Source organism: Haliotis rufescens, unplaced genomic scaffold, assembly GCF_023055435.1.
Source record: "Haliotis rufescens isolate VD_foot unplaced genomic scaffold, xgHalRufe1.0.p SCAF_10, whole genome shotgun sequence".
NCBI lineage: Eukaryota > Metazoa > Mollusca > Gastropoda > Lepetellida > Haliotidae > Haliotis > Haliotis rufescens.
In genome coordinates this window covers 9,888,620-9,912,265 of record NW_025963780.1, presented here as the reverse complement: position 1 = coordinate 9,912,265, position 23,646 = coordinate 9,888,620, and the positions used below count along the sequence as shown (strand labels likewise).

Sequence of the window (23,646 nt, the reverse complement as noted above, 5' to 3'; positions counted from 1 at the left end):
TGAGTGTTGCATCGTGTAGGTAGGGGTGAGTGAGTGTTGCATCATGTAGCTAGGGGTGAGTGAGTGTTGCATTGTGTAGCTAGGAGTGAGTGAGTGTTGCATCCTGTAGCTAGAACTGAGTGAGTGTTGCATCGTGTAGCTAGGAGTGAGTGAGTGTTGCATCATGTGGCTAGGAGTGAGTGAGTGTTGCATCATGTAGCTAGGAGTGAGTGAGTGTTGCATCATGTAGCTAGGACTGAGTGAGTGTTGCATCATGTAGCTAGGGGTGAGTGTTGCATCATGTAGCTAGGAGTGAGTGAGTGTTGCATCATGTAGCTAGGAGTGAGTGAGTGTTGCATTGTGTAGCTAGGACTGAGTGAGTTATGCATCCTGTAGCTAGGAGTGAGTGAGTGTTGCATCACATAGCTAGGAGTGAGTGAGTGTTGCATCATGTAGCTAGGAGTGAGTGTGTGTTGCATCATGTAGCTAGGGGTGAGTGAGTGTTGAATCGTGTAGCTAGGAGTGAGTGAGTGTTGCATCATGTAGCTAGGAGTGAGTGAGTGTTTCATCACGTAGCTAGGACTGAGTGAGTGTTGCATCATGTAGCTAGGAGTGAGTGAGTGTTGCTTCACATAGCTAGGAGTGAGTGTTGCATAGTGTAGCTAGGAGTGAGGTGAGGTGAGGTGAAATTGGGTTTAACGTCGCGTCCAAGATTATTGCACTTATATAGCGACGTGCATGCACGTGTATGTGTGTGTGTGGCTGCTTGTACTAGTCCGGACTGATGCCGATTTATAGTGCTAGCTCACTGAGATACCATGCCGCAGTTTAACATGAATACCCCACTCAGACACAGTATACTGACTCCGAGGCGACCAGTCCTTGTTTTAGCCCCGAGCCGAGCGCCAGACAGGGTAACAACAAGTACAATCTTTTAACGTCTTTTTGTTTGACGCGGCCCGGGATCGAACCCTGGACCTTCCGCTCTCCGGGCGGACGCTCTACCACAAGACCACGGAGGCGGTCCTGTAGCTAGGAGTGAGTGAGTGTTGCATCGTGTAGCTAGGACTGAGTGAGTGTTGCATCATGTAGCTAGGAGTGAGTGAGTGTTGCATCGTGTAGCTAGGAGTGAGTGTTTGTGGCAACACATAGGAGTGAGTGTTACATCGGGTGGCTAGCACTGAGTGAGTGTTGCATCGTGTAGCTAGGAGTGAGTGACTGTTGCATCGTGTAGCTAGGAGTGAGTGACTGTTGCATCGTGTAGCTAGGAGTGAGTGAGTGTTGCATCGTGTAGCTAGGGGTGAGTGAGTGTTGCATCGTGTAGCTAGGGGTGAGTGAGTGTTGCATCGTGTAGCTAGGAGTGAGTGTTGCATCGTGTAGCTAGGAGTGAGTGTTGCATCGTGTAGCTAGGACTGAGTGAGTGTTGCATCGTGTAGGTAGGGGTGAGTGAGTGTTGCATCATGTAGCTAGGAGTGAGTGTTGCATTGTGTAGCTAGGACTGAGTGAGTGTTGCATCGTGTAGGTAGGGGTGAGTGAGTGTTGCATCGTGTAGCTAGGACTGAGTGAGTGAGTGTTGCATCGTGTAGCTAGGGGTGAGTGAGTGTTGGATCATGTAGCTAGGGGTGAGTGAGTGTTGCATCGTGTAGCTAGGAGTGAGTGTTGCATCGTGTAGCTAGGACTGAGTGAGTGTTGCATCGTGTAGGTAGGGGTGAGTGAGTGTTGCATCATGTAGCTAGGAGTGAGTGTTGCATTGTGTAGCTAGGACTGAGTGAGTGTTGCATCGTGTAGGTAGGGGTGAGTGAGTGTTGCATCGTGTAGCTAGGACTGAGTGAGTGAGTGTTGCATCGTGTAGCTAGGGGTGAGTGAGTGTTGGATCATGTAGCTAGGGGTGAGTGAGTGTTGCATCACGTAGCTAGGAGTGAGTGTTACATCGTGTAGCTAGGACTGAGTGAGTGTTGCATTGTGTAGCTAGGACTGAGTGAGTGTTGCATCGTGTATCTAGCACTGAGTGAGTGTCGCATCGTGTAGCTAGGAGTGAGTGAGTGTTGCATCGTGTAGCTAGGAGTGAGTGAGTGTTGCATCATGTAGCTAGGACTGAGTGAGTGTTGCATCGTGTAGCTAGGGGTGAGTGAGTGTTGGATCATGTAGCTAGGGGTGAGTGAGTGTTGCATCACGTAGCTATGAGTGAGTGTTACATCGTGTAGCTAGGACTGAGTGAGTGTTGCATCGTGTAGCTAGGGGTGAGTGAGTGTTGCATCATGTAGCTAGGAGTGAGTGAGTGTTGCATCATGTAGCTAGGAGTGAGTGAGTGTTGCATCATGTAGCTAGGACTGAGTGAGTGTTGCATCATGTAGCTAGGGGTGAGTGTTGCATCATGTAGCTAGGAGTGAGTGAGTGTTGCATCATGTAGCTAGGAGTGAGTGAGTGTTGCATTGTGTAGCTAGGACTGAGTGAGTTATGCATCCTGTAGCTAGGAGTGAGTGAGTGTTGCATCACATAGCTAGGAGTGAGTGAGTGTTGCATCATGTAGCTAGGAGTGAGTGTGTGTTGCATCATGTAGCTAGGGGTGAGTGAGTGTTGCATCGTGTAGCTAGGAGTGAGTGAGTGTTGCATCATGTAGCTAGGAGTGAACGAGTGTTGCATCACGTAGCTAGGACTGAGTGAGTGTCGCATCATGTAGCTAGGAGTGAGTGAGTGTTGCTTCACATAGCTAGGAGTGAGTGTTGCATAGTGTAGCTAGGAGTGAGGTGAGGTGAGGTGAAATTGGGTTTAACGTCGCGTCCAAGATTATTGCACTTATATAGCGACGTGCATGCACGTGGAAGTGTGTGTGTGGCTGCTTGTACTAGTCCGGACTGATGCCGATTTATAGTGCTAGCTCACTGAGATACCATGCCGCAGTTTAACATGAATACCCAACTCAGACAGTGTAGCTAGGACTGAGTGAGTGTTGCATCGTGTAGCTAGGACTGAGTGAGTGTTGCATCGTGTAGCTAGGGGTGAGTGAGTGTTGGATCATGTAGCTAGGGGTGAGTGAGTGTTGCATCACGTAGCTAGGAGTGAGTGTTACATCGTGTAGCTAGGACTGAGTGAGTGTTGCATTGTGTATCTAGGACTGAGTGAGTGTTGCATTGTGTAGCTAGGAGTGAGTGAGTGTTGCATCGTGTAGCTAGGAGTGAGTGAGTGTTGCATCGTGTAGCTAGGAGTGAGTGAGTGTTGCATCGTGTAGCTAGGACTGAGTGAGTGTTGCATCGTGTAGCTAGGGGTGAGTGAGTGTTGCATCGTGTAGCTAGGGGTGAGTGAGTGTTGGATCATGTAGCTAGGGGCTGAGTGAGTGTTGCATCACGTAGCTAGGAGTGAGTGTTGCATCACGTAGCTAGGAGTGAGTGAGTGTTGCATCACATAGCTAGGAGTAAGTGTTGCATTGTGTAGCTAGGAGTGAGTGAGTGAGTGTTACACCATGTAGCTAGGAGTGAGTGAGTGTTGCATCACATAGCTAGGCTTAATCCACTTGTCCACTTTTACACCTAATGAGTATCAATATGAAGCAACAAATGTACATCATATTGAGGATCTATTTTACGGTATGCCAAAAATGAGGCAAAGGTCTTAAGAAGTACACAAGTTCTCATGGCACTGTCAGTGTCTTTGACTCAAGAGTCTAACTATCTTTAAACATTGTGTGTTCAATATTTAGTCATTGTTGGCATAAAGTCTTATACATTGCAAAAAGAAAGTTTTTCTCACTACAAAGACATATTTATTTATCATAATAACCATACTGATATCAATGCAGGCTGACTGTGCAGCAGCAAGTCACTGTGGACAAGGAGGCCTGGTGTCTGCCAGGAAACAGCCCTTACAGAACTCAAGGGCTGTGCAGAATTCCAGCATCACTCATCACGTTGCCACTAAATGCTTTAATGTTAATATTGACAATGAGAAGCATCACTGGAACTCAATATAACTTCAGTCAATTATGTTCCAGATTTTGATGGCCATGATAATATATTTGAGACCTCAGCAGACCTTCTGAAGACTGTTTCTTGCTTGGTATCATCTGGTCCTTATGGTCAGTAATGGACTGACCACAAGAGCTTCAAAATAAACGTGAACTTAAGTATAGGTGTATGGTCAGAGGACACTTGTGATCATCATCAATCAAATGCTGTGGGCTTGTCTGTCGTCCAGGGAAAGCGATCGCAGCTCATCTAGTAATTACTCTCCATGGAAACAAGTCAATAAACTTATAACAAATCTCAGGATATTGCTACTAAATTCTCCAGCTGTCCTTCTACATTGAGGGTAGGCATACCTCACCTCCTGTGTTTGTTGTTTTATGCATCAACCAGCAACATTCCCTCTGTATCACAGCAACCTGAAGAAGATCAAGTCGGGGACAGAGAACTATTACAAGCAACATCCCAAGATGTTTGGGTATGAATCGCCTCTCATGCCAATAAAGAGAGTGTTCAGGGGCTATTCAAAAGTGGCTCCCTTGTCTCAATACCCAAGTTGTTGGGTTAACCGGATCATGTACTGCCACTGTGTCTTACCATAGTGCGATATCTGTACATGATTCTCTCGTTTGGGCAGTAACTCCATGGCCCTTGCTATGCACAGAGATTCAGTATAATCAAGAATACTTGAGGGATAATTGCTCTATCTCCTGTGAAAATGTTGGGTCAGATTAATAAAATATCAATAGAGGGCATGCTGACTCACATTGCTGGGAACAGGCAATTAGAAGCACTGACCATGTAAGCTCATCCAAATATAGAAATTCAAATTTACGTTTTTTCTTATGTCAATACTAATATTTTAAAGTTTAAAATCTTAAAGGATCTTAATGTATGGCATTTTTAGGACGAAAAGGTTACATTTTGATTAAATAATGCTTAACCCTTTTTTCTACAGTTTGCAAATGTTTAATATAAATAATTGTAAGAGGTAGCTTTTATTTGATGGCTTTAAAAATACAGAATAATAATATCTTTTAAGTGTAATGAATTAAAAATAAAATAAAATGTCAATTATCTATTTATCTATATGAAAGTCACTCAGGATTGGAGTTAAAACTGCGGGTGGTCTCATGAATCACTGCTAGCAGGCATGGAGTTTCTATAAAATAATTACATTTTATATTGTATAAGAGGGTCTATATTACTAACGGGAGACATAATAAAAACAAATATGTTTAATTTTGTTTCTTAGACTGGCTGTTTTCCAGTAGGGGTGGTGGGCCTGTGAAACGAAAAATAAAAAATGTGTGTCCTTAACTGTGTCATCCAGTGGTATTCCAGGGCACAGCATGCCCCCTTACCACATGCACATTGACAGAGAAAGTCACATAGTTGGCCAGGAAGTGGGTGATGACGGAATCAGTTTGGCAAATGCCCCAAAACAAGATGCTCCGGCAGGAAATCTCAAGTTGGTGTGTCAATTAACAACTGAATTTGGTAAAAGGACTTATAAATTTCCATGTATAAGTGGAGTCTGGGGCCAGGTGGTCACAATGATGCAGAGACAGTACCAGAGAATGCTAGCTTGCCTTCTGACTTGTTTATCAGTCTACCAGAGTGGGTGAGCAACTTGTTAAATGATGCAGTCGGTAACATCTGTCTCTACATATTAGAGTCTTGGGCAGCAAAACCTGTTTCCGAAAGAATGATTAGTTAGGGGGTGGTTCAGTGAGGTGTGGTTCAGTGAGGGTGTGGGTCAGTGATGAGGTGGGTCAGTGAGGGTGTGGGTTAGTGAGGGTGTAGGTTAGTGAGGGTGTGGGTCAGTAAGGGTGTGGGTCAGTGAGGGTGTAGGTCAGTGATGGGGTGGGTCAGTGAGGGTGTGGGTTAGTGAGGGTGTGGGTTAGTGAGGGTGTGGGTCAGTGAGGGTGTGGGTCAGTGATGAGGTGGGTTAGTGATGTGGTGGGTCAGTGAGGGTGTGGGTCAGTGAGGGTGTGGGTCAGTGAGGATGTGGGTCAGTGATGTGGTGGGTTAGTGATGTGGTGGGTTAGTGAGGGTGTGGGTCAGTGAGGGTGTGGGTCAGTGATGGGGTGGGTCAGTGATGAGGTGGGTTAGTGATGTGGTGGGTCAGTGAGGGTGTGGGTCAGTGATGGGGTGGGTCAGTGATGAGGTGGGTTAGTGATGTGGTGGGTCAGTGAGGGTGTGGGTCAGTGATGGGGTGGGTCAGTGATGAGGTGGGTTAGTGATGTGGTGGGTCAGTGAGGGTGTGGGTCAGTGAGGGTGTGGGTCAGTGATGAGGTGGGTTAGTGATGTGGTGGGTCAGTGAGGGTGTGGGTCAGTGAGGGTGTGGGTCAGTGAGGGTGTAGGTCAGTGATGAGGTGGGTTAGTGATGTGGTGGGTCAGTGAGGGTGTGGGTCAGTGAGGGTGTGGGTCAGTGAGGGTGTGGGTCAGTGAGGGTGTGGGTCAGTGATGTGGTGGGTTAGTGATGTGGTGGGTTAGTGAGGGTGTGGGTCAGTGAGGGTGTGGGTTAGTGAGGGTGTGGGTCAGTGAGGGTGTGGGTCAGTGAGGGTGTGGATCAGTGATGTGGTGGGTTAGTGATGTGGTGGGTCAGTGAGGGTGTGGGTCAGTGATGGGGTGGGTCAGTGATGTGGTGGGTTAGTGATGTGGTGGGTCAGTGAGGGTGTGGGTCAGTGAGGGTGTGGGTCAGTGAGGGTGTCTGTCAGTGATGGGTTGGGTCAGTGATTGGGTGGGTCAGCTAGGATAAGGGTGTGGGTCAGTGATGGGGTAGGTCAGTGCTAGGATGGGTCAGTGATGGGGTTGGTCAGTGAGGGTGTGGGTCAGCGAGGGTGTGGTAAGTTAGGGTGTGAGTCGAGATGGGGCGGGTCAGAGAGGGTGTGGGTCAGTGATGGGGTGGGTCAGAGAAGATGTTGGTCAGTGGGGGTGAACGTATTCCAGTGGACACAGGTTCGGGAACACACACTGTACAGTCATCCCTTTCCAATGACAGAAGCATCTCCCTGAAGACAGTGCTGTTATTATTTGTCCAATCATTCAGGTTGTCAAAGAGAAAATCTCCCTTGACCCTGTTTTTTTCATGACAGTTAATAGAAATCTACAGTAACATCTGGACTAAAATACATCTAAATGACATCAAGGCGAGTCGTATAATAAAAATGTTAATCACTTTCACGTCTGCCTATTACAGCTGTGATAAACATCCCAAATTGGCCATTAGGCTTATGGGCATCTGAGTGACCGTTTTTATGTAAATTGATAACACAGACATCATTCAGTGAAGAGAGTTTAGATCAGAGCTGACAACAACTGACATAATTTGATTTGCACTGATGCATTAACCATTTATTTGTCCAGACACTGCATTTAATCAGTGTTTAACCTGGGTGCACACACAACACAAACATTATCTTCATATAGCTGGAATATTGCTGAGTGCAGCGTTAAACAACAAACAAACAACATACAAGAAACAAACATCAACATCATACAATAACACAAACATCAACATCATAGAACACAAACATCAACATCATACAAGACAAACATCAACATCATAGAACACAAACATCAACATCATACAAGACAAACATCAACATCATAGAACACAAACATCAATATCATACAAGACAAACATCTACATCATACAAGACAAACATCAACATCATACAACAACATAAAAATCATCAACATCATAGAACACAAACATCAACATCATACAAGACAAACATCAACATCATACAACAACATAAACATCATCAACATCATAGAACACAAACATCAACATCATACAAGACAAACATCAACATCATACAACAACATAAACATCATCAACATCATAGAACACAAACATTAACATCATACAATAACACAAACATCATCATCACCCTTTATTAGTTTTTAAGCTGCTAATTCCCAAACCTACTTACCCATGAAGATCCAGGCTAGAATAGGGTTTCAGCAACCCATGCTTGCTGTAAAAGGCAATGTTTGTCATAAGAGGCGACTAAGGGCTTCGAGTGGTCAGGCTCACTGACTTCTTGATGTATTTTTATAGTTGATATTTGCCCTTTGACGTATGCACACACCCATATGCTGTAAATCGTGAAACTAATGCATCTCCAAAAGAATGCGACCACTGGTCCCTAGCCAAAAATGCGACTCAATATGAATGCGACACCCTGTCCTCTCAAGCATCAGTGGATTTATATCTAAAGAAAATGTCCTCTGTCAGGTTTACAGAAGAATCCTCACCGTAATCCATCTTTACATTAATCCAATCACACACCGTTCGTTCGGGGATTTAACGTGCACTTTCCGCATGTAATAAATGACATTTAGCGTATCTCGCACACGGGGAAGCACTTATACTAAATAGGAAAAAAAGCGTAATGAATAAATAAGAAGTGTGACCCCAAAAAATGTAAATGAAGTAAACCTAAAAATTTAATCTAGGGGGATGGGTTTGGCTTGGTGGGATGGGGGGTGTAAAAGAATAATAATAATGTGGAAAAGTTGGGCTTGGGTGGGGGGGGGAGGGGGTCAAGCGTGGAAAGGCACGGCGTCGGCTGGCGAGCTGGTGTGGCGAAGGAAGTTACTGCTTCTTCCCAGCCAGGAGCCTCCTGGCTAGGTCGAGCTCTCCTGGAGGAAGAGCTCGGAACAGTGCGGTGGTGAGGCGGGCGGCGGTGTTGGTGATGAAGAGCGGGCTGACTGGGAGATCACAGTCGACCAGGAATTCTGAGAGATCCTGGTAGCTGTGGATCTTGTGCTCAAACCTTTCTTCACCCCAGTACTGCACCAGCAGCAAGGGTGGGTGTGGGCGGTTGCTGGGGTAAATCTTGCCGCTCTCATTCTGGTAGCAGGGGTTAGGGTGGACCTTGTGCTGCTCCAGGATGAGGTCTGCCTGCTGTGCAAGGTGGGCACGGACGTCTACCTCAACATCTTGTTCCGGAACCGGGTCGGTTTGGACTTGGCTGGTGTTGAGGGAGGGGCCCTGTGGCGGTCTGCGTTTCCGTGGTCTTGCAGGTTGGAGGTGATGGGAGGGGGGGAGAGTCAGGGGAGAAGATACTTTTCCTTTTTCTCTTTTTCCTCCCGTGGCCAGTCCCTACCGGCGTGCGAAAGGGCTCCTCCCCTCTGGATTCGAGAGGAGCGAGTTCCAGTGCAGCTGTCGGGGGCGGAGGGGTGGTGGGAAGGCTCTCCTGGATCTCCAAGGGGGTGATTGGTGGAGCCTTCTTCACTGTAGGCGGCCTGGCCTTCTGTACCGGGCGTAGGGGCCGGGGTCTTCTTCTCCTTAGGCTTGGTCTTGGCCGGAGCCTTGACCAGAGGCCTTTTCCTTTGGCCTAGGTCAAAGGAGATGGAGAGGGTGGATGAGTTGGACTTGTACGAAGTCCGGAGGGAGTAGTCCCCAACCCTGTAAGCCAGCAAGGGCTCCAGGATGGCAACTAGCTCCCTAGGTAGCGATAGAGCGATATCTCCCATAGTAGAGCGTGGGTTGCGAGCTAGGAAGGACACGTCTGCACAGGGCGAGTGTCCATACACCAAATAGCACCGCTTATTAGTGCTGAGTAAAGTACTTCCGCTAAAACAATACATGCGCGCTGGCTCGTGTCGGCCTTTGACGCAGTCGCAAAGAACAAAGACACCGTGTTGCGTGGGTGGCGTCTGTGGGGACTTGCAGGTGTGATCAGTGATGACATAAGTGAGTAGAACGCTTGTCTTGCCCCCAGCAGTGACAATTCACATGATTTAATTTGTGTTTGAATGACAATGGTTATATACTTACTACAAGTGCTGCTAAAAAAATCAGTGTTGTGGAATACATAGCTGTTTGTTTTCAGCGTATGTCTAAGTTGGTATTTTCTCCTATCCAAAATGTTTTATTGTTGATACAAATGCGATGTTTAATAATGCGAACAAAGACCACTCACATTTTTCGCATTTAATTCATGCTCGTGTTAATTTCAATATTTACAGTATCACTTATTGTCCATAAACATCTCAGAAACTACTTCACAATTAAGCTGAAACTGGACATCACTGATGAGGACACCAGGGATTATTAATCGGGTTCAAATCCGATTTCAATTGTCAGGTATTTCGGCAGTTATGAATCAGAAATATGGAGTAAAGATGGCCTGTAGTAAGCTTTAAAGATCATGCAGTATTTTTTTTTTGTATTTATATTTCATCTTCATTTGAGTGAGTAATGAGTTGGGTTTAACGCCGCTTTTAACATTATTACAGTTGTATTGCAGCGTGACAGTTTAATGTGGGAGGTGGGAAGTGATGCAGGTCTCCGATGTTCACCACTTCAGTGAAACCCACAAGCACGGGTATGGTGCTGACAAACCTAGAAACGTTATTGGGGCGAAGCTGGATTTGAACCTACAATCATATTTTTCTGGTGTGCCCAAGGGAAGCAACTCTGCACAGCGTATCGCAGCGCCTTAGACGACTGGGCCACCATGCCCCACCTTCACTTGAACTGTAGCAGGACATATATAGCAGTTTGGTGTTACAATCTGCAGACAATAGTTTACAGTTAGGGTATATGTAATTAGATTAGGTGTTACCTTTTCACAAGGTATTTTGAGGGGCATTGACAAACACATTTGGCAAGAGCCTGAGTCATACACCCGAAACACTTTTAACAAATGTGAATCATAGTCCTGTGAATCAAAGGAGCTTGGTGAAGAGTGACAATTATGGTATTTGTTTAATGTGCGAATGTGTTTCAAGATAATAGTATTCAATCTTTCATACATTATTTTTTCAAATATGGGTGATTAGTGCCACCGTATACACCTATTTGTAATCATTTCTTGTGTGTACAATTTAAATCGACTGATTAAACATCTTATTTTACTGAAAGACTGATCTTATAGAAAGGGTATGACACTCTTTTTCATTAAAGTTAAACAATATTTAAGTGCAATAATTCTTAATTTATGCTATCTAAATATTTGCCGGTTTACACAGTTTGTCACAACCCAATATACAGTGTTAAGGTCTCCCTTGAGACTTTAGTTAAGTCATACTGTTGTGCATGGATTCTCATGGAGGGCTATTCTTTACAGCTTTCCTCCCATCACCTGATTCAAACTTCATCATTATGCTAAACTGCCTCCAGTTTGGACTAGCAGCCCAGTGGCTGGACATCTCATTACCATGCCCAGCTACAAAATTAAAGGCTAATTTCGCAAAATCAAAGAAATAATTTTGCAAAATCAAAGAATTAATTTTGCAAAATCAAAGAATTAACCTGCTTGAACAACAATGGGAAAATCGCTCAAAGTGCAACCTGGTTTCTGTGACATATGTAAGAAACATGCATCCCACGTGTCGAACCAGTACAGTGATAACCCAACCACTTTTGGCCTATAAAGTGTCTAAATCGAGAACATGGTATATCAAGCCCTTCAGGGCTCAGTCAGCGGCAAGGATGGAATATTTGTCCCAGGCTTCATGCAGGGTTCAATCCCTGGGTCTGTCAGCAGTGGCAAAAGTTTCAATAGCATATTTTATCGCCTGACGGTCTGTCACTCAGAGATGTGCAGACACGCCCCTTGGCACAATATCAGTAGCTCCACCCCTTGATGGTGCATCGGGAGTTACTGTACAGGTAACATCAAAGGGAAAACACTGCAACCATGCTACACTTCAAGGGCGATCTTGCATATAAACCCGAGATAGGATTTCCCTTTGTGATACTTGACATAAAGAAAATATAGTCATGCTAATTATTGACAGTAAATTACATTCGGAAGTATTTGAATAATATAACAACTAAATTTAGTTTGACTAAAAATATCTGCAGACACAGGGATTTTAGAAGCAAACACACTCTACAAAAGATCTTCCTGTGACCTTCACCTTAAATGGAGGTCACTGGGGACCTTCTCCAAGTTCAGCCACCCTAAAGAGGATGATATGTACAAAATGTACTTAACAGTAATTCCTTCTTGTGATGAAAAATCTGGTTTTGGTGCATGACCTTGACCCTTGCAAGGCAGATCAATGTCACAAAAAAGCTTCTCAGGCTTCAAAGAAGATACACATGATATGATATCCCCAAGAACTTTGTATGGCAGCTGCAGTCAAATTCAGACATAACTTCAGGAATAATATTTAAATCAAACAAATTACAGCTGGGTCAACCACCGTTTATCATTATCTTTGGCTGTCAATTTACAGAGAGTAATTACCTGCATGACAGTTGTCAAGGACATCTCGGCGCAGGTCAAGGACACTTGACAGCTTCACATCACGGCGATGCTGTGCTTCACTGGTTGATGTGCTAGGTTTTGGAGACATTCCAGCTCTTGCTACATTGTCACTAGATAAAACAAAAACAAATTATTTTAGAGTGAGTGAATAAGTGAGTGAGTGAGTATAGTACTCTTTAAGTCTCCGGCTCATGGTATAAAACCTACGTGGGACGCATAAAACCACTTATCATACCTCCATGTCAGAATGATGAGATCTGATTGGTTCACGTGATCTTGATAAAATACCATGGATCCTGCCTTGGGAGGGAAAATAATTTCTCAGCGATAGAATAAATCCCTTATACCGGTCCATGAAAAGACAGGCTGCACATGGATTTCTGAGAGGCAGAATAAATCCCCCAAAGTGTGGTTTTTGAGTCAATGAAATGGAGGTACTATAAATCTGTTTGCAATACTCCTGCCATATCACAAACCCGAAAATAACCCATCCAAAAGTAAGAAACTGCTTCTAATACAGAAATGTTTTTACTGTGACCTTGACATATAATTCGTGATCAGTTGGTGTCCTAACTTTAGAATTCAGCATCATAAAGTTTACAAACGTGTCAGAATACCATATGACGTCATTTGTGAAATCTTTAACAAGACATACTGGTGAAACAATGCCCTGTGATATCAGCCTAGAGGTGCTGGCGTTATCGAGTGTGCATAAGCTCAACATGCACTGTCATTAAATAAACCCACTGATGTTGAGAGTTCTTACAGTCAACATATTTATGTTTTAGGAGCCAAAGAGATTACAAATGGGAACTAATACACATATATTATTTCCTATTATTTTCACTATGATTCAGGGGAGTACAGCTTATAAGGTAATTACTTATTGATGCTTCATACATCAGCATCTTGTGGCTTGCAGTATGGGACAAGTGCGTCAAATGGCTTCTGGATCTGTAGTTCAGTTAGCTAACAATCTGAAGGTAGTGAGTTCGAGTCGGACAGATTCTCACAAAAACTGGTTGCTTGTCTTAATGACATGTGACCTTCAGCAGAATTTGTACTCATGAAAACTTGTGGTACTTGTAGGTTTGTGACTCTGTGGCCTTGACCTTGAAACTTAATTAGACCCACCAGGCAGTTGTCTAGTGAATGATGGCGTGATTCATGCCAGCAATATCATATCAGCAAACACCAAACATGATGGGCAACAAACACTGTATGATGAGGTTAATTCAGCCCAGGGTCTTGGACAAGACCAGTGATGACACTGTCACATTTGGATGGATCTGTATACTGCACTGTGCAGCCTCTCCATAGTGTTGTCCAGTAAACAAATATGTATTCCTCGGATCACAGAAAATATTTCCCCAAAGAGTTGTCATGGGTACTTCCTGGTCACTTTTCAAATGAATGGACGGTCGACAGAATCACAATGTATTATTCTATACCACACTTATCCAGATAGTTGTATCTGCTCAAATGTGGTTTGATAGAAAGAGGACTTCCTAATTATGACTGGCAAGAAAACAATTAATACCTCACATATCAAACAAAAATGACAAGACAGTTTAGCATAGAAAAGCAAAACCTTTGAAAATTGTTGCATGATTTTGGTGAATACTGACATATATAAAAATCAGTAGTAATGAACAAACGAATTGAAAGAGTGAAAGTTTGTTAGTCAAGAAAGCCTACTTTCAGATCAGTCGCCAGAGGATTGTTTACATGTATATAAAGGACAATGGTAAATGTCACAGGCCACTGTTGCATGAGGGTTGACAGTATTCCACTGTATGTGATCAAGTTTAGACAAACACTTTTAAATGTCTACCTTTCTTCATCATCAATTTCCATGGTGTCATCCTGACTTGTGGAAGATGATGGCCGACTGCTACCACTGGCTGATGGTGCACTCGGATTGGTTGAACTGACTGATGCTTCCTTCTGATTGGTGGATGGTCTGTTTAAGAATGCATCAAGCTTCTGTTCCTTGCTGTCTGTTCGGACAAGGTGATGTGCATATACCTTCCCACCATCTCCTGGAATGATTTCAGTGATTCAGATCCTTTACCTTCACAAAGTACAAAGGTCATGTGGTGCAGGATATCATCAATAAAAACTGTGAGCATGAGGCTCACCTTGACCACCGTCAAACTGTATTGGACCAATATCATATCTGTATGCACTAAGTTGAAACTAAGAGGTTCATCAATTGGTAATATTTGGTAACTTCATTTTGATATAATCTATATATACAGTTTTTTTATTTGACTATACTACCTGCCGTTCATGTGGGTGTATCTGTACCCACTTGCCCAAAATACACTGACATCTGTCATGGTGAGCAGCATGACACGTGGTGCTGTGATGGATGATGTTTGTTTAATTCTGCACTCACCACGCCAGCCATATAAAGGTGGTCTGTAAATAATTATGTCTGGACCAGACAATCCAGTGATTGATATTGTGAACAACATTTCACGTTGTCAGGGTACGATGAGTCCTAGCCTCATGACCTGATCCGATTGGGTGCCTCTTATGGTCAGCATAGGCTGCTGGGAAGCAATTGTAACCTGGAACCTCCTTGGGGAGGCAAGGATCATGTGGCACTGCATCCAACAACAGTTGTCACAGAGATAGGACATGAAATACACCAGCAACCAAGGCAAAGTGACTGGGAATTGAACCCTCTATAGGCATGCAGCAAATAGTATGTGAACTTATTTCTATCTTGCAACATTACATCTGTCTTCATGGTAGAAAGGAGGCAAGCGAACTGTGTTTTCAACATCTTTATTCGTTATCTGAATATATTTCTTTAATTACAACACCTTGTGTGTCAGTACTCCTGAGAGCAGTTGCTCTAGGATCCTCAAATACCAGGAATCTGAGTTTTGTTTAGTGGCACTGATTTTGACAACATGCTGATAACATAATGAGAAATGATATTCTGTGTACAGGAAATATGGTCCCCTATGGAATAAAAAAAAGATAGGTCAAATGTATCATCCGTTGAGAATCCCACAACATCATTACAGCCAGACATTTTTGTCCATCAGATTATTCTCTTGGGAACACCCAAAAAATCTGTATTTTACTTTCAGCTAATACAAAACATTTGGAGGGAGTCAGTGGTCAGTGAAGTGGCCAAGAGAGTGGCGGTCAGTTAAGTGGATAAATGGGTGAGTTGGTAGTCAAAGTCTTAGGAGAAGTGGGTGAGTTTGCAGTCTAGTTAGTGGAAAAGAGGGTGAGTTGATGGTAAAGTTGTGGAGAAGTGGCCAAGATGATGGTTAAGTTGTGGAGAAGTGGGTGAGTTGATGGTAAATGTGTGGAGAAGTGGGTGAGTTGATGGTAAAGTTGTGGAGAAGTGGGTGAGTTGATGGTAAATGTGTGGAGAAGTGGGTGAGTTGATGGTAAAGTTGTAGAGAAGTGGGTAAGTTGATGGTAAAGTTGTGGAGAATCGGGTGAGTTGATGGTACAGTTGTGGAGAAGTGGGTGAGTTGATGGTAAAGTTGTGGAGAAGTGGGTGAGTTGATGGTAAATGTGTGGAGAAGTGGGTGAGTTGATGGTAAAGTTGTGGAGAAGTGGGTGAGTTGATGGTAAATGTGTGGAGAAGTGGGTGAGTTGATGGTAAAGTTGTAGAGAAGTGGGTAAGTTGATTGTAAAGTTGTGGAGAATCGGGTGAGTTGATGGTACAGTTGTGGAGAAGTGGGTGAGTTGATGGTAAAGTTGTGGAGAAGTGGGTGAGTTGATGGTACAGTTGTGGAGAAGTGGGTGAGTTGATGGTACAGTTGTGGAGAAGTGGCTGAGTTGATGGTAAAGTTGTGGAGAAGTGGGTGAGTTGATGGTAAAGTTGTGGAGAAGTTGGTGAGTTGATGGTACAGTTGTGGAGAAGTGGGTGAGTTGATGGTATAGTTGTGGAGAAGTGGGTGAGTTGATGGTTAAATTGTGAAGAAGTGGGTGAGTTGATGGTAATGTTGTGAAGAAGTGGGTGAGTTGATGGTAAAATTATCGAGAAGTGGGTAAATTGGTTCTAATGTTTGGGGAAAAGTCGGATAGTAGTCGTTGGTAAAGTCTTCAGTGTTTTGGGGACCTATCCCTCATCTACAGACATACTTGGGGTATAAGTCATGTGCCATAAGTCCTCTCCTCTTACCTGCAGCGATGTCAGACTGGCTGGATGCGTCTTCCTCCAGAGAAACAGGGGCGCCAGGTAACAAAGCCTGAAGAAGAGAGGTGCACTCAAATAGTTGTAGAAGAGTGTTTCAGTCTCCTATTAACACACATTGGAAGCTATAGTAATTCAAAATGACAACCCTGAAGTTCAAAGTGAAGGTCATGAGTAAAATTTGAATTTTCACTTGAATTTTCTGGAAAGTTATTACATCAGAAAGCTCATACATGGGTCAAGAGGACAAGATGTTGATATGAATGTAAATATTGTCAAAAACACTAAATGGGGAGGGAGCCACGTAGGTGTGTCACTTTTGCTCAACACCAGTGTTCATTCCGACAAAAACATATGTGTAACCTAAGAGGGAGAGGCAAGGCAAACAACAAGATGCAACACAACAGACATTCTCACAACATGGTAACTTGCTTATAGGAGCATGTTGCTCAAACAATAGGATTGTCCTGACATGATTGGCAGCCACAGCTGTCTGAAATGTAGCAGAATGAAAATATTGTGCATTTTAACTTCTTTAGTATTTGTATTTATCATAAGGACCTGATATTTTAGTCTTGTTAAATATGCTTTTATCCTTTTAATTGCCTATCTGTCATATAGTATAATTTGCAGTATCATCCACATGTAGGTATTCTGGGGGTGAACAGGTGTCTTATACCCCATGCTTCACTGAAGGTATTCTGGGGGTGAATAGGTGTCTTATACCCCATGCTAGTTTCCCTGTAGGTATTCTGGGGGTGAATAGGTGTCTGATACCCCATGCTAGTTTCCCTGTAGGTATTCTGGGGGTTAATAGGTGTCTTATACCCCATGCTAGTTTCCCTGTAGGTATTCTGGGGGTGAATAGGTGTCTTATATCCCATGCTAGTTTCCCTGTAGGTATTCTGGGGGTGAATAGGTGTCTTGTACCACATGCAAGTCTGCACGGGTATGGTGCTGACAAACCTAGAAACATAATTGGGGCGAACCGGGATTCGAACCAACAATCATAGGTTTCTGGCGTGCCCAAGGGACGCAACTCTGCACAGCGAATCGCGGCGCCTTAGACGACTGAGCCACCCGTGCCCCCTAATTTGTGAGAAGCAAAGGCGCCAGTTTAGCACTTGTCTGATGTATGAATAGAAAGCTTCATAAATAAATATTGAATGGTTTATAAGTTAAGTTCTGAAACTGAACGTGATGGATGGACAGAGTACATAACTTTACCCCTGACCCAATTTGTTTGGCACAATTATTTCCATGCTGCAGTAAATTTTTTCAGAAAGCTTAACATGCCTGTGTCATCCATGTGAAATCGTCTATCACTTTTTCTTGAATGTTCTCATTAAAATGCCATTAGAACTTCATCATACAACAACATTTCAACAGATGGAGGTCATTTCTCAATCCAAACAATTCTCTATGGTGATATTTCATGCTCATTCTAACATAACGTTACATTTGTTGAACCACTGTCAACATCTCACTTGACGCCTGGCACACATCATTCATCACAGCAATAGTTCACGACTATATTGATTACTACCGGTACTTTTTCCATGGAAGCTAGTGTCACACTTTGTATGCATGTTACTTATTTCAATATTTCCACTTGTCCCCTCTCTGCATAAATACTTAATGAAAGGGTGTGGTAAGTTTGACCTTATAATGTCAATGAGTGAGTGAGTGAGTGAGTATGGTTTTACGCCAGCTTTAGCAATATTCCAACAATATCACGGCGGGGGACACCAGAAATGGGCTTCACACATTGTACCCATGTCGGGAATCAAACCCGGGTCTTCGGCATGACGAGTGAACGCTTTAACCACTAGGCCACCCAACTGCACCTAAATGTCAATGAAATATGTTTAAAACAAAGCAGAGATGCAATACTGCCCATTGTGGACTGACACAGCACGTACAGCGTGTTGACACTGCTCTGTACAGTGCTGTTTGCCTTCATCTGCAAGGGATAAAGCATCAGTTTCATAATCATTCTAAATGATGACAGTATGGTTGGAATGGTCCCTAGGAGAATATAAAACATTTTCAAAGCTGACAAAATATTTGTGTTTGCACACTCCCCTACTTCATTGATCACTAACACACCAATCCCAATCCACCTGTGGGTGGTGAAGACTAGCTGTGGCCATGTCATGTGGCTCAGTGAGTCTTCTTTACCATTGGGACTGTTGACACTTGACAGCTGATGGTTAAACTCCAACAAAAACCTCAACCCATTCCATGATGGATGATGGATGATGAAAGGTGCAAGTGATGGGAAGAAATAGTAAACACATTTTTGGAAATTGACAAACATAATATGATATTTCATTCTAAAGTTCAACTTAATTGTTACAATGGAAATGCAAAAGGTACTCATCAAACAGTCTCAATCCTTCCTGTATGTGGAATGAACTCATTAACCAAAGACATGTGGGAAGTTTACTCATCAAACAGTCTCAATCCTTCCTGTATGTGGAATGAACTCATTAACCAAAGACATGTGGGAAGTTTACTCATCAAACAGTCTCAATCCTTCCTGTATGTGGAATGAACTCATTAACCAAAGGCATGTGGGAAGTTTACTCATCAAACAGTCTCAATCCTTCCTGTATGTGGAATGAACTCATTAACCAAAGACATGTGGGAAGTTTACTTATCAAACAGTCTCAATCCTTCCTGTATGTGGAATGAACTCATTAACCAAAGACATGTGGGAAGTTTACTCATCAAACAGTCTCAATCCTTCCTGTATGTGGAATGGACTCATTAACCAAAGACATGTGGGAAGTTTACTCATCAAACAGTCTCAATCCTTCCTGTATGTGGAATGAACTCATTGTTTTGAACTTGTTTTACCCCTTCTCATCATAACATTGGCTATGATATGATGAGTAGTGATGGCAAATGTCTCACCAATACAGTAGTGGGTCACAATTCACATGTATGAAATATGCGACGGAAGTATCCTACTATAGCGACAAAGGTGTGTGGATGTGACATTCCTTCAGGGGAGATAACTCCCTTACAGTGTAGCCTGTTCACAGAGCTCTCTGTACTGTTGCTGCTACCAGTCACAGCCCCCCACTGTACAACCGACTGACAGTTAACTTTCCCAAAGACATACACACAAATATCGAACAATAATTTATCATTTTTAATGATTCTAAGAATACTACCTCTATTACATATCTGCCATAAATCCTGTATTTTGACTTCAATCACATTAACTAAAGTTTTCAGATTTTCAACAGACGTCCTCTTCACTGTCAATTACACACAACTAGTTGTCGTCAAGTAATCTCGTAACTACCCAAGCCAGGACATCATAATGGCTTCAACCTCACTTTTTTCTCCATGAAATCTCCATGAAATCTCCATGACTTCTTCATCTCCTACTAGAGGTAGATGAAGTGAGGAGGTGGGAGGGAGTAATTTGTATGTAATAGAGGTAGTATTCTTAGAATTATTAACAATGATAAACTATTGTTCGATAATTCTTACGAAACTTCCACCTCTATTACATATCTGCCAGAATATAGCAGAGAGAGCCTGGAGGGATTGGCCTCTGTAGGTCTTTTTCTACCCCAAAGACGTCATTTCCTGGTTAGAGGGACTAGCTGTTCTGGTGCTGATGTCACTTCCGGTTATTCTATCACTTCCGGTAATGACATCACGTCCGGTTTAATGGTGATAGTTGACCTTTATGGTGCTTCTACTCCATGCTACACCTAATAAGCAGAATAATCAAGGGTCTACTCACCCTCTGATGCTGCTGTTGTCGGATTCTCACCGCCCCTCTTTTTTTTTTATAGAAGGGGTGAAACTATTGGCGGACAACTGGACCAAGGAAATATATGACCTATAAGTCCGGCTGAACATCACCTAAGTAAAAGCTGGTAAATGTGTTTTGTGAGGCCCACTGACAGCTAGAAACTACTTGTTCTACTGAGACTGTTGTCCATGAAGCGAGACTCATGGCAGGGCTCTTATTTCGTGAACTGAGCAGTATTCGAGACGTGGCGTGGAATTCTGAGCCTGTGTATAACTTTGTGCAACTGTGGATTTCATCCATCCTGCCTTGGTGATATTTGAGTTGGATAGGATAGGAAGAGTCTCCTCCGATGGCATCTCTGTGGGTCTGTAACTGAGAGAAAGAACTTGAGAGCATGGATGGGAGTCTGTCTGGGTGATCCACTGTTGGTCCTAATTCAGGAATTGTATAGTTTCTATGACCCAACGGTCCCATTGTGGTAGATTGGTTCTTGGCTACAAATTCTGGGAGAAATCTCAAAGTTATTGAGGTCCAATGTTGATCATGGGTAAGGCTAGAATAGTCTAAGTCATGTAATTCTGAAACTCTTGCTGCTGTTAACATGGCTAGGAGAAACCATGTTTTCCTGGCTTTTTTAAGTAGGGTAGCCTTAGCTCGTAAGGTTCCGTTAACAGTGCCAATAGTACTACAGATAGATGGGGAAGATACGAGGAGTTTTAATATCTTCTAGTAGAAAGAATCTCATTAGGCTGTTTAGAATGGGATAGTTTCCAATTGATAATCTGTCATGTTGAAGAACAGAATAAAGGGCTGATCTGTAACCTTCTATCGTCCCGTGTCTGAATTTATTGTCTTGATGTAGATGAAGTAGAAAATCCGCTACCATAGGGATTGACACAGCATTTGTAAAATCCCTAGTCGTCTTCTCCACTTGACAAACTTGTCCCATCTGTTGAAAGGAAGGATGAAGGTCGCCACAATCTTGCCACAGCTTCTGAGGCAAGCTCAGGGTATCCGGATGTCTGTGAGATAACTTCCAGGTGGTTAGATTTTCGCGAAATATGCTGGACTTTGGTTGTCGTAGCAGATCTCGACGAAGTGGTAATTGTATAAGTTCCTCCATTAGTAGCTTTAGTAGTCTCGGGAACCATGCCCTGCTGGGCCATATTGGAGCTATATTACGCAATTCGTCTCCTCCACCTTGTGGATGACTTTGTCTAGGAATGTGGGAATGTGTAGCTGAATAGATTCGTCCAATCCATCAAAAGAGCATCGATCTTGTAGGCTCTTGTGGGTCGGGAACTAGGCTGACATAAACCAGAAGTTGGTTGTTCTGACAGGTTGCGAAAAGATCTGTATGTGGTATGTCCCATATCTTGGTTATCCAGTTGAAGATCTGTGGATGTAATGTCCATGCTGTTGGCACTATTCTCCCCTCTGACGTGAAAGACTGTCGGCCAGTATGTTCTGTTTCCCGGGTATATGTATCGCTTCCATCTGGCAATTGAAGGAGTCCGCCAAGGCAAACAATCGTGTAGTCTCCATCATCAGGGAGCTGGATCTGGTCCCTGCCTGCTTCTGAATATATGCCACTACTGTGGTGTTGTCTGTGGCTATGAGAACCGATGATAGATGAAGCTGTGTTCTCCATTCTAGGATGGCGTAATATATGGCCTATATTTCCCTGCAGTTGATATGAAGGTTCTTCTCCTGTGTTCCACAGTCTCTGTACTATGAGGTCATCCATATGATCCAAAAGATATGAATCTGACGTGTCTGTGAATAGATGGTGTTCGGGCGTTGGACATGTTCTCTGTGATTCCAACAATGGAGGTCTTGTAGTAATCTGGGAGGTAACTGAGTCTGGAACTCTAGGCTGTGAGATCGTATAGAGTTGATCCATGTCTGTAAAGGGCGTAGCATCAGCCTTCCTCTGAAGGTCATATCCTGTAGAGATGTTAAGTTACCTAGCAGAGACATCCACTCTGCTGGGTTGACATGAAAGTGATTGAATCATCTTTATAGTCTTGTCGAATCGATCCTCTGGTGGACATAGATATCCCCTGTATAGCTGGAATCTTGCTCCGATATATCTAATGTCTTGAAACGGAGTGATCTCTGACTTGGCTGGGTTGACTCGGAAGCCTAGGACCAAGAATATCATGTTTTGATGTAGCTGATATTTTCCTTGGTCTGCCCCTAGGAAATCGTCAAGATAGCCATGGATTCAAACTAGCTGGAGATGATGAGTGAACTTGATGACTGGTGCTGTAATCCTGGTGAATAGCCAACCGGCTATTGCTTTCTCGAATGGTAGGACTTGGAATTCGTAGTGTTGCCCATTGATTGCGAAGCATAGATACTTCCGAGATGCTGGGTGTATCGGGATGTGAAGATATACATCTGTCAGGTCTAGGCTGATCAGCCAATCTCCTTTCTTCAACGTCGACCTTAATTTCCGTATGAACTCCATCTGGAATTTTGGCAGATATCTCCTGTTGAGGGTCTTTAGATCTATAATCATCGTCATCTCGGTTGTATTTTTCTTTGGGACTAAAAAGACTGGGGAGTAAAAACCTTTGGGGTTGTTAGTTTACATTAGTTCCCGAATAGCTCGCTTCTTTAGTAGTTTCCTGACGGACAATTCTGCAGCTGCTAAGTTGGCTCTCCGGTCAGGTGAAATCTTCGGCCCACGGCGTGAGTGTTCAGGTTTGGGTGTTTCCTGAAGTGTAGCTTGTATCTGTCAGCCACGACGTCTAGAATCCATTGTTCAGGCATAATTTGCTTCGAATTTTCGGTGTACGACAGAAGCCGGAGTCGGTGTTATGTTAAAAGACAGTAGCCGTAAATCGCAATCCATAGACATAACCAGGTCAAAATGGTCTATAACGTCAGAGGGGGTGGTAAGGAAGGCAGAATTTTCTTTCCCCTCTGCCTCCCGATCTTCCAAGGCGATTACATCCCTGTTTCTTGAAAAGAATCCTGTGAAGATTGTTGTTTGTCGTACCTCCGCCTCAGTTGGAATGAATCCTTTCGGGAGGAGACAAACTTCTTCTTAGGAGGCTGTTTGGACGCAGATAACTTATGGTCCCAGGGTGGCTTGTGAGACTGTGATGACGCGTAGCTGGGCCAAGGTAACGTATGATGAATATGTCGAGATGGAGCAGGCGCATGACATCCCCCGTATTCCGGCATCTGGGGTGGTGAATCCTCTGTCACATGTGGCCGAAGTGTAGGCATAAGGTGGTAAAGCTCTTCGATAAGTTCCACAAAAGTGTAGTCTTTGGTGTAATCTCGTTTGGGTGAGTTGTCAAGCTCCTCCAAACCCTCTGATTCCGGCTCTGAGTAACCTTGGGAATCTCCCGTGTTGGGTGGATAATTGTATCCCTCAGCTTCCGCCCCGTAGGGCTCGTCATCCTCTGGTGACCATGATTCCAGTATGATATGTCTTCGTTAGGCTTGTAACCCGTGTGTAATGGTAGCCATGCCAGGGCTGTTTTCTCAGCTGAACAGCTGGCT

At 43.7% G+C, this 23,646-nt stretch overlaps 1 protein-coding gene across 1 annotated transcript in view; it reads right to left on the bottom strand.

Moving 5' to 3' along the window:
* Positions 1-23,646, bottom strand: part of LOC124116208 (DNA mismatch repair protein Mlh1-like) — a 229,840-nt gene that overhangs the window by 31,646 nt on the left and 174,548 nt on the right. Inside the window, exons 12-14 of the mRNA XM_046477466.2 lie at positions 16,338-16,404; positions 14,013-14,220; positions 12,158-12,288 (exon numbers count right to left, since the gene is read on the bottom strand). Of these exons, the coding sequence (XP_046333422.2) occupies positions 12,158-12,288; positions 14,013-14,220; positions 16,338-16,404 (406 nt within the window). The remainder of the gene's footprint in view (positions 1-12,157; positions 12,289-14,012; positions 14,221-16,337; positions 16,405-23,646) is intronic.